The following is a 12,183-nucleotide window of genomic DNA, read 5'->3' on the forward strand; positions in this document are numbered from 1 at the left end:
TTAAGTTTTAATATGTTACTTTCTACATGTGGATAACACACACCACACTTGTAAGAATCATGGTTTCTAAGTTGAGGCAGTTTTCAACCAATAAATAAATAAAAGACTGCAGAACCAAATTTTAATGGATTGTTAACATCAAAACTTTATTCAAAACTTTTGTGTTTACAGATCAAATGGCATGCAGGTATAAAAAGGAATCAGTTACACATTCTTCCGTCAATGTACAAACCTTAAGGTGTTCAGAAGCGACGGGCTCAGTTTGCTTAAATGTCCTAGAATCAGTAAATTGGCTACTGAGGAAGAAAAATAATTGATAAACTTCATCAGTGGTGCATCATGTTCTACAGAAAGACAAAAAAAAAAGAAAGTGAAGCTGAAAAACAGCAGATTTTTACCAAGTTGGCAGGATTTTTTTAACATTCCTTCAAAATAAAACGTCAAGTTTTCATCTTCAGTGTCTCTTTCTGTCTCTTCTCAGTTTCCCTCTAACGGCAGTAATCAGATCCACATCCCGGCTCTGAGCGTCGACGGCCTCTCCACCCCCGTGGTCCTCTCCCCGGGGCCCCAGAAGCCCTGAGCTCCCCGCCCGCCTGAAGCAGCTCTTCACCGGGCACAACCTCGCCCAATGATCTCCTCAACTCCTGGAGGGTCGGAGGAAAAGCCGGATCTGCACTGACTCTGAAATGCATCACTAAAAACCCGACGCCATGAGAAGTTTAGGCTGCATCGGCTGACTCTTTTTGGTAGGTGTGATGGTTTGTGTGGGCCTTTCACTGGTGGACGCGTTCGCAGCCGAGGATCAGTCAGACCCTCCGCTGATTCTTACTTTCTAACAGGTGGGAATCTGCGCTTTGTCCTCCTTCCACCTTCCTGTTTCTTTCATAGCTTTGTACTCAAACACTATGACAGCGGGGTTTCGAGAGAACCAGATGCTTCTCTCGACTTGAACTCATCACAAGAAGCCGACACGAGGACATAAACGGCAACTAAAGGCCACGAGAAGACGGAGGGATGTTTTTCTCTTTTTCTACTGGTGTTTTTTAAACCTGTCGTTGGATTTCTTTCTATAATATTGTGAGGTCTTTACCTTACGATGCAAAAGTGCTCTGACGTGACTGTTGTCAAATAAAACAGCTTAACCTTGAAGATGGCTTTTATAGCCGGTCTGCTCACTGAAAACTGACAGCAAACAAATGTCTGTTTTCAAACGGTTTCTTCAGTGTGTGACGGAGGGGAACCGGAGAAAAGCTGGAGTCGTCTCTTATTTGAGTTTTTACTAAACAGAAGATTTGACTTGACGTTTTCTGGGAGTAACTGATCGCGGACTGGAAGGAGGGTCTCACGAACGTTCATATGTTTGTGTGTAAAAGGATCTGCAGTTCCTCATAATCTCACATTTTTTCTGATGGGATCTTTTGGTTTTTAAATTCGAGGTTATTTATTCCTGTCTTGTTTCAATGCACCTTTCTCTGCAGATTCCTTAAAGGTTCTTGACTGTTTTTAAAACAGTCATCTTTTTTTCCCCCTCATTTTTTTAAGCTACCAGGCGACTCTCTCCCAGTTGGAATTTAATTTCAGCACCAACACTGACATTTTATAAACTCACCTTCTGCTGGATTTCTTCAGAAACGACTTTCAGAGCCATTTAAGGGTTGTTGCTTTGCTCTTACTGGCCGATTTTAAAGGTCACGCCTTTCTCCGGTTCTGCATGGCCTGTTTTTTGTTTTTTGGTTGTTTATTGTTTGTTTTGTTTTGAGTGGACTCGTCAGCAGCATTTCAAACTGACCAATCACAGAGGATGAAGATGACAGTGGACCTGAGGTTTTTCAAAGCCAAGTTCTTTCTCTATAAAAGTGTCTAAATGTGACAGATTGTATATTTTCTCACAGAGTTTAATGTCCAAACTGACCTGAAGTGTCTGTCAGACTTGATTTAAAGGTTTTACCGAGGACAGAGTCACATTCCTTTGGTTTTTAAAACAGTGATAGATGAGTTTGCGTTACTTATTAACAACTGCTTATTGTTTGAATCTCAGCAGTCATTCCAGAGATTTTATTTGAGCACCTCTGAAAAATAAATGTTTTGTTCCCAAAAGCCTTGAAACAAATCTGCAGTCATGTTGCCACAAGTTGAAAGAGTCGCATTTATTCTCCTTTCACAGCCTTTAATGTATTGAAAGCTTTTTCTGTGCAAAAACCAACAACAAAGGACCGAGTTTAATGACACTCTGTCATACCGGTGCTTATGATTGAAACGTTTCAAATAATTTGATCAATTTGTGTTTAATAAAGCACCAAAAACCACGAAAAACATAAATTCCCCAACATCCAAGTCTACGTCCTCATTTTGTACAAACATCAGCACAACATTTCAAAATTAAAAAGGCATTAGAAAAGCATCAGATGGTCTTTAGTGTCAACCTTGGAACAAGATGACTAAGAAAATATTTTTTTCTTTTATGGCTTAAACGCGTATTTAATTGGATCTCGGAAGACATCCTTGATGGCAGGGGCTGATTTATCTGTTTATCTGTGTGTGGAAAAAAAATTTAGTTCTCTGAAATTTAAATAAAAACTAAACTTTCAGATAAAATACAAATACACAGGAAGTGGCTCTAACTTTAGTCTTTGTCAGTTTGGTAAAATTTGCTCTCGGAGTTGAATTTAAACTCCTCGAGGTCATAAATAATCTGACCACATCAAATCTCAACGACCTCGTAGTACCATGTAATCCCATCACACCTTACTCTCAGACTGCTGGCTTACTTCTGTTTACTGAGTTTCTAAAATTTAGAGTGAGAGGCACAGCCTTCGGTGTTCAGGCTAATCTCGACTTTCAGACTCTCTCAGCTTTGCTGCTGTGGGCTCAGCCTGCTGGAGGACTTCCCATGATGCACTGAGAGTTCCTTCTCCTCTCCCACCTCTTCACTCCCTGCTGCAGATCGCAACGTTTTCTTTCTTGTTTCTCGGGTGACGTATACGTCTGCCCCTCCCTCAGCCTGGTGCTTTTGGAGATCTCTTCATGTTTAAAAAGAAAAAGAAAATAAATAAGTTCTTTCTCCCCTCTGTTGCCAAGTGTTGCACAAGGGGATCAGCTGATTGTTGGGGTTTTCTCTTCAACCCCGTAGACTCTTTTTGATTTAATTCCAATGAAATAAATTTGAATGAAAAAGGAAGAAATGAAACCTTTAAAAACTAACACTAAACACTTTCATTGATTTAAAAACGAAACTCAAACAAACTAAAATTGAACTGAAACCTGATTAACGATAAAACATAACTGTGTTAAATGTTGTCCCGTCAGTTCTTACAGTTGGATTTGAGATTATTCAAAGATGAGCGTCCTCTAATCTTCAGGGCACCGCAGTGATTTTTATCCACATAAGAACTTTAAAAGTTCAAAACTCTGTGAAACAAAGTATCAGATAATCCCAGTTTTAAACATTTTTAAATCCTTGCTGGTAAAGTTTGATAATTTTAGGTTGTGAGACATGCGGTCGTTTGTTTTGTTCTCTCAGCGAGTTTTACTGTACATGATTTACAAACAACTAGGAGGCTTCATGCATTAGAACAATGATTAGTTGGATTTTGTGCAGTCTTTAGTTTCGTTTACAGACCTTTTCCACTAATATCGGCTCGGCTCGGTTTTCAGGGTTTCCCATTAGGTGGTAGTACCTGGTACCTGCTCCATTGGGGTTCTGAATGGTCCTAAAATGTGACTGCATGTCAACAGACAGCATGCAGGTCAGTGGCGTCACTCGATGTGTCATGAGAGCAAGTCCTTCACAAAATTCCAAACCGCCATTTTTGAAATCCGGCAGTGAGGGAAAGTGGCTCCACACAAACCAACACCGATGAGGTGCAGACACTTGGCATCGGTTTGGCAGCAGGTATACCAACGCTTCGATATCCTCCACTGTTGTGTTGTGGCGCATACGAATGACATCACAGGAATTTTGGCGGTGTTGCCACAGCAACCCCAAGGACACTGATGTGATTGTATTATAATAGAAAACGACTGAAACAGAGCCGAGCCGAGCAGATCAGACTGGATACTTGGTTCTCTCAGAGGACCTGGAGTTTCGCTTGATTTTCACGAACATGTGATTTTTAAAGCGTGTTTGACGTGAACTTGTGGCGACATCGAAAACCTGCAGAGACAAAAAAAAATGTTTTGTTTTGTTTGTTTGTTTCCCCCAAAATTGTAGACAGACACTGACTCATGTTCCTCTAAAAAAAACAAACAAAAAAACCCAGACTGTTGATGTTGTTGTTGTTCGTGTTATTTCTAATGCTAGCTGTGGTTGCCACGGTAACCTGACCCGACTGTTGCCGCCCTGCAGGTTGCTGTTGTCATTGCTGTTGTTATCGTTGTTGCTGCTGGAGCTGTTAACGTGTTTCTATGCTTCTGTGTGTGACGCCAAGGCTGCAGACACGCACACGCACGCACACACACACACAATGCAATCTTTGTGAGGATTCATTGGAGGGGTCGGTCCGTCCATGCTAACTCAAGCTTTGCTCAGTTACTCGCTGTGATGTTGCTACTGCTGGCACATCTTGCGCTCGGGCAAGGGTGAGGAGGAAGCTCGGGCATAGATACCCAGAAGGTGCAGAACATGCTCCAAGAAAACAAAAGTTAACGAAAACTTGTGTTCATATTTGAATTACGCCTTTCTCCAAATTCATAACATTACGTTTCGGTATTTCAGTGACATTTCTCTTAAGATTACAGTTTAGGGTGCACTGCTGTGTTGCGCCGACCACGCCACAAATTACTGCAGCATCACTGCTGTGCTTTTTACCAGCAACATGGTGTCGTTACCAAATCTGTAACTACCTGTTTCTACTTGAAAAGTATGATGGGGGAAAGAAAATACTGCACTAACTGAGCTAAGAGATTTTTGGTGGCGAAGGTGGGCCCACTGGTGGTAGTCTCTATGGGAAGGGCTGCCAAAAGAAATGCACAGTCATCCATATTTCTTCTGTACAATACTATGCTTTGGGTTGCAGACCTGACCGGTTCAGAAAAGGCAAGAAAGCGGAAGTGGCTTTGCTCCAACAGTGTTTAAAGTTCAACAGACAAGTTGGAGAGATTTAGGCAGGCGTTGAAGCGCAGCAGGGGCTGCACTTATGGCCAAAGTGAGTCAGTCGCTATTGACTCGTGTTCAAATGTCCAACTTAAGTAAAATGGTCTTTGCACTCTACAAAATATTATTGTGAAAAATGTAATTTGTTTTGATTTGACAGATGTTCCTCTCTGCTAGTCGTAGAACTGGGCCTGTCTTGTGTGTGCTGTTGGCACCTTTTGGATTATTTTTAATGGAAAAATGTGTCTTTGTTTACAGTCAAATGTAATGGCAGCAAGTATCAAGTAATCTAAGCTTTTAGGTTCAAGGTTGGTTGAGCTAAGAGCAGTGCAGTGTCTGCAGTGAGGTTCAGGCTGAGGACAGGGGGCGCTCTGGATTTGGACAGATGGTTCATAGATGAGAGGAAAAGCCCGACTACCCAACCTTTCAAAGGTGGGTCCTCACAAGGTTGACCCTCTATTTGGTTCCCACAAAGATAGCTGTGCAAGCACACACGCACACACACACACACACACACACACACACAGCTGGAGCGTCAGGGACTGAGTGAAGCTCGTATTCAGTGTTTCCACCTTCACTGAGGTTATTCTGCAACTCGTTAAATACCTGAAACATCCTGCAAAACAAAATCTTTCTTTACTACTTAATTTTTTTTACAATGTGAAGTTTAAAAAGGAACAAAAAATCTGATTCAAGATAGAGGTTTTAGTTTTCTCTACCTGATCCAAGCTAGAGCCATCCATCATCGGCTCCTCTGAATTCAGCCTCAGCTCGGTCCCTGACGGCGGGATTTCCCAGCCTTTGCGGCGACGTAAACGCAGCACCAAGCCATCGTGTTCGACTGTTCTCTCTTTACAGCATGACTCTATTTTTCTATCAGAGATGACGTGTTTATATTGCGTATAAGATTTAAAGAGCGACGAAGCCTTAAAGATTTCAGCTGCAGCAGAAGAAAGATGCATCCTCATTTTAAAAAAAAGAAAAAGATACTACCTGTTGTGTATCTTTCAGAGCATGATGATGAAAAATAAGCCATTTATCGAGAAAAGCTGAACTTTGTGTATCAAGTTTTGGACGCAGGGTTTGAGTCCGACATGTTTAACTTCAAGCTAACCTTTCTCTCACCAGCAGAACATGACGAATGTCTTTATATCGATTAGAAACTGCTTTGCATTCTGGGTAATGTCCAGATTTCTGTTTTTGAAACTCATCACCGTCTGAGCGAACTTGACGAGGGGTCTGCTTTGCAAACGCTGCCTGTATGCAGATGAAAGATGCTTGCAAAGTGACATTTGGGGAAATACTTCACCTGCAGGCCTTTAAGTCTTAAAACAATATTTTCAGACGTCTTTAATTCACAGAAGTCTTAAACTGTCTCTCTCGAATGTGAATCCCTGAAAGGAAAGCACATTATGGAAGAGGCAAAGCAAACCCCTGCCTCCAGTTACATAAGGCATCTTTTCACTGTAGGGGCAAAGTGTTGTAAAGGTATCTGCCTTAACAAAGTTCTTGGGCGCTTTCTCCAGGTTTAAAGAATCAGAATCGAAGCCGCTCAGCGGTTCCTACCCCGAAAAGGGTTTCTGTAGATCCTGAGATCTGAACATGCGAAGATTGAAAGCCAAAACAGCCGGCTGGTTCCTGCAGTCAGAGGCGGTCTGTGGACATGTACTCAGGATTTGGTGATGAGTTTCACTTCATAAACATCATCAGTTAGATTTTCTGCTCTGGTTTTTTGACATTTATAAAGGAAGCCGTTCCTTAAGTCCAGTGAGGAACATCTGTTGTTCCTGAGCTTTCTGTCTGTCCACCTGAGGCCTGGAGTTTTCTCAGTGGTTTTCATCTCATAAACTAAAAGTTGTTTGGGTTTTTCACGTTGACGTCCAAAGCCTGGACAGACTTCGCTGCCGGTCATTCTGCATTTGAGCGTACCGTCCAGCTGCACTTCAGAAACTGTTCGTGTGCAAACCAGCTCAGTGCAACTTAATGAATCTTTGTCTTACTGTAACACTGTTTCGAATTATAGTAACTTTGATATGGTAATACATCTAATATGACTTGTTCAATGACAAAACTTAACATGAAAAATGAATAAATATTCACGCCTCTTTTAAGACGGTGATTTCTTTTTATAACAAATATTTATAATCTGCTTCCTGTTATCATAATTATGTATCTGCTAATAGAATAGAAATAGGTCATTCGTGCTGGGACGTATGAGCAGCTTCTTGTTATAATGACAAAGATTGAATAAAAGTTTAAAAAAGGCGTAAAACGAGAAATTAAATGATGACAGTTCTTGTTTTCACCGGGCTCCGTTACAGGAAAGAGTTTCTTGTTATAACAACAACTGCCTCCTTATGTCAAAGGTTTGTGGAAAATAACTAGAATTTAAGCTTAAAATCTTTCTTGCCAGAAAAGTTTAACATTATGCAAAAATTAAAATTTTTAAATGCTGTCATTCAGATACTTTTTTTAAATTTTGCAATTTTTAATTAACATTTGCACATCTGTCGAGCGGTTTCATCCTTTGGTTATTGAGCCTTAATTGCACAGTTTAAATTGCTAGTTTTGAGGGAAAAACTAGCAATTTAAACTCAGAGGAAGAGCACTGACCCATGATCCTTTGCAGCAGGATGACAGACAGAAAGCTCCGGAAGCCGATGGCTGACGCGCCTCCTAATTGTAAAGAGGTTTTCTGTCCACGGTTTGTGTGGAAATCTTCACTGTATATAGACGCGAAATATAATCTGAACATATGAATATGCTATATATTCTGTACCATGTGACAGGCCTGACCAATGGGCTGGGGGTTGTTAATAACGTGTTGTTCCTGTGGCCTGTCGTTGCTGTCAGATCCTGCGTGGCCCCTCCCCTCCTCGGCTGTGATTGGCCATGGAGTTTATTGATGTAAAGTGGCGGGGCCTGCTTTTATTTTTCTGAGATAGAGTTCTACATGTTTAACATGTTATTTACTGGAACCATTTAAAAGAAAAGCTATTTTTTATGGACGTGATTTTAGTTTTTGTTGGTGTACCATGTTATGCTGATGATTCCTCTTGTTTTCTACAAACACATGCACACACACTGGGAGGACGGTAATAAAACTATTTTGTCCTGTACAGTTTGTACTGTCTCATTTATGACTTTTGAATGCTAAGCATACCTGGGCACGGGAAGCCGTTTAGTTCAAACTTCTAGCATACAGGTTGAGTGCTTGTGATGAGTTACCCTTAGTTAAAAACAATAAACTTCAGATTTAGAAATGTAAGAATTCTGAGAGGAAACGCTCGCTCAGAGAAAGTCATGTGATTTCAGATGATTCAGAGAGAATATGCTGACTCATCAGTGATCACCCAGACGCCAGCTGGCACATCAATGCGATGAGCACGCACACAGAGCACAAAATCAATATGATTTCTCCATCAGCTCAAAGTAAAGCACTGACTGAAAAATAATTTAAAAACACCAGAGTGTTAGATCTGATTTTATTTCATGTATAATGTTCTTTATGTTTAATTATTAAAGATCTATTTTGTAATTAGGTTGTCTTTATTATGTTTTAGCACATACAGCTTTGTTATTGATGGGTTGTTGTTTTAAGGGAACTAGCACTTTGCTGATTGTTGCATTGTAAGTGAAGTTAACTGCTGGCATAGTTCACAGAAAGGTGTCTTACTACCACTGAAATCTCCACCCTGTCACTCAGAAATATGAAGAAAGAAACTTTTACCTAATTCACTTTTAATGGTTTGAGCTACAGCTCCACCAAGGCTCTGTTTAGTCTGGACTATCCTAAAACCACCCCTTATGAAACAGGAGGGCCAGGGCACAGGGGTTCTCACACAGTATATTTACTCACTACACACTCTTGTGTTACAAACTGGTATTACATGCAAATACAGCCAACCTCTAGTACTTCAGTCAATCGCATTTCAACACATTACAAAAATGTTTTGGACCTCAAATAGCGACAGTTGTTTTTACACATCTTGTTGGTAGCTTTTAGTCTGTAGAGCTACAGGTTCACATGTTTGAAGCATCACTGTGGATGTGGGGTACTTTTACTGCTCCGCTTTAATGCCATGGATTTAATCTCTGCTAATGCTAGCGCTAACTCGGGCCACCTCACTTGCCGCTCATGTGACACGCTCCCATTTCTCCATCAGTCTCCCAGTGGAGGTTAGAGAGCCGGAGGCTGCAGGTCCCAACCTTAAACCAAGTCTTCACAGTTAAAGATAAAGGTTTACCAGGACTTCTTTTTGTCCCCACATGTCAGTGTGATAACAGACAAATGTCCCCATAGCATCAGTAATGCAAGTACACACACTTTTCTGATGGGAATAGTGAGTTTTAATCCAGACTAATCTGGATTTGAGAGGCTGCAGGATTGTTTTCACTCAGCAGGAGTTCACACCGAGTCTCTCACCCACACATTAGATGCTCTGTGTGTGTGTGTGTGTGTGTGTTCGCCTCAACCAAATTCTCAAAGATAAGTCTTCCATTTTATTGTTTACACTGAACTTTGACCTGATTTGTCATAAATCTCCTGCAGATAACAACATGAAGGCTGATGACAGTTTATGTGATGTGTGTCTTCTCACACACACACACTGATTCTCAGGGAACAAGCTGACACACATTTACAGATAAAACAGGTTGGAGGAAAAACCTACTTTGCATTGTGGGAGAATTTGGGTTGAACCCGAACGAGGAGGGAGTCAGATGTCAGTGCTTCCATCCAGCTGCAGCTCAAAGGTTTAATAAAACATGAATCCATGCTTTACTTTTTATTAAACCTCTGATCCTCTGAACATGAGTTCACCTCTGGTCAGGAAAAGAGCAGGTGGAGTAAATCCTCCTGTTGGGGTCCTTAAACCACACAGAAGAAAGGACGAGCCTCGGAGCTCTCAGTGGTTGGTCTTGTTGTTCCACGAGAGGCGCAAATTATTTATTCCAATATGAATAGAGATTAATGGAGGCTCTGAGATGTAGCCCAAAAATGTATTTTCATCATCGATAGAAGAGAACAATTGCAGTTAAAGCCCCGAGTCTCATAGACATTACCACCTTACGGCATTTTGATTTGAAGCATGATAGCATCAGCTTCAACCCCCAGCAGCTACTTCCTATACACACATGCTGGTTTAACTGTACTGCTGATGTATGGTTACTGTTTTCTGCAAGGTGCAGTTTTTATGGTCTAATTAGCTTTCATGTTTAAAAAAGAAAAGATTGTTGATATTACATCTCTGAAAACTGAAACAAAAAGGTTTGAATAATTATTTCAGCAGTTTGACCCCGGCTCGCCCATGTTGGCTAAGAAGGTGAACACAGGACTGCTGGCGTTTCTTTTGAGGAAGTGCTTTTAACACTAAATATTTGCAATTGGTTTTTGTTTTGTTTTAATTTAAGTAATGCTTTCATTTTCATATTAATCTCCAACAAAACGGGAATTGTTTTTAATGATGTTTTATCCACAAATTGAGAAAAGGTTATAATAGCAAACAGCAAGTGTCATCAACTAGACGTTCACCCAAAGAAAGGACCCAAATGCACACCAAATAAATAACAAACAAATAACAGAATACAGAGCGGGCAAAGCCTTAAGTAAATAATAACGACGGAGAGTCGGTGACTGGGACAGAGAGGGAGTGGCCTAGTAAATCAGGTTGCTGGAGGCATCAGAAGAACAGGAGGGATTCTGTAACAAACGGAGAGGCAGGAACTTCACAATCATGAGCAGGTGAATGATTCTCCTTACTTTACAGGTCCAAGTTGGTAAACACTGAGAAGGGGAGGTCCGTGGAAGTTTCCTTGAGAGTCCTGAGGTTAAACGAGAAGGTCGGAGGGCAAAGAGATGGAGAATATCCAGGTGGGATTGAACCAGGGAATGCAACACCAAACACAGGGAAAACAGAGTTACACAAGGAAGAAGCAACTAGCATGAGTCTCAGAGGGTCAGTCTAGTTACCACAGTAGTGAGCTTAACAAACTGGTGAGGAAAGGCAGGTTGCACAGGTTTAAGTAGCTCTCCCGCTGATTGCTTGCAGATGGAATACAGGTGAGGCGCTGGCCCCACCCAAAAGGGGAGGAGCCACAGATGGAAAACTCCCACGGACCATGACAGGAATTGAGGGGACTTAATCCAACTGAACCACTCTGAACTTGAAACTGCTCTAAAAGGCTTTTATCAGTAACTTGTCTGACATCAGAAACCTGACTGGATCAAAGTCTCAAGACTTTATAATGTCCATCAGAATCGGATTTAAAAAAATAAAGATATTTAAAAGTCCTGCTGAAACACTGCTTTGTCTGTGTTTTAAAGGTTTAAGGTCTGATATGATGAGAACTGTTTGGTGTTTGGTGTGGATTTATTTTTTACTGCTGTGACAACTCCTGACTGATATTAAATTAGCAGATATTTGTGTGGAGTTTGGTTTATATCTGTGATCAGAATGACGATCAGTCTTCTTTTATTCTTCAGCATCTTGTTTTCTTTTTCACCACCGTTTAAACGTCTTCATCATCTTCCTCCTCTCTGTCCTGCCATCGTCACCTCGATGTCCTCATCCTCGCCTTCGCTCCATGTACAGTAACGCTGACTCACCCTGAGGATTTACTGGATCAATATGAGATCACTCATGATGTCAGCAGGTGTCTCACATTACTTTGGTTACCTCTCAGCGTTGAGCGCCGGACGTCCGCAGAGATCAGAGAACCTCGCTGGGACTCGCAGTGCAAATTAAATAAAAATGCAGTAACTAAAAGATAACTGTGGATGCTTCTGCGTGTTTATATTTGAGCCTTTTTCCATTTTTGATTTCTTCATGTTCTCACCTTTCTGTCTGCATCTTTTCTGGGGGAATATCGAGGCGTTCCCAGAAATAAGCTCTGGCTCTGTTGAGGGATCGCCTTCTGGCTGGATTGCAAAAAATCCTCAGTTGGCTCCTTCTGATGTAGAGCAGTGGCTCCTCACAAATCTCTGTGGCTTTTTTAATACTAACAATTCCTTATTTACTTATTGCATTACAATCCTATAATAGTTGCTGGTATTATGAAGGCGATAATGATAATATTAATTCATTTATTTC

The 12,183-nt window shown here is 41.1% G+C and overlaps 1 protein-coding gene across 2 annotated transcripts in view; it reads left to right on the plus strand.

The window, feature by feature from the left end:
• Positions 1-8,211, plus strand: part of elk1 (ETS transcription factor ELK1) — a 32,747-nt gene extending 24,536 nt beyond the window's left edge. For both annotated transcript variants that reach the window (XM_087833395.1, XM_087833394.1), the window contains one exon: positions 482-8,211. In XM_087833395.1, coding sequence (XP_087689521.1) covers positions 482-580 — 99 coding nt within the window. In that variant the 3' untranslated portion in view covers positions 581-8,211. The remainder of the gene's footprint in view (positions 1-481) is intronic.
• The last annotated feature ends 3,972 nt before the right edge of the window (positions 8,212-12,183 follow it).

This window comes from Neolamprologus brichardi, chromosome 20 (assembly GCF_056152115.1).
Source record: "Neolamprologus brichardi isolate AB-2024 chromosome 20, ASM5615211v1, whole genome shotgun sequence".
In the NCBI taxonomy this organism is placed as follows: Eukaryota; Metazoa; Chordata; class Actinopteri; order Cichliformes; family Cichlidae; genus Neolamprologus; species Neolamprologus brichardi.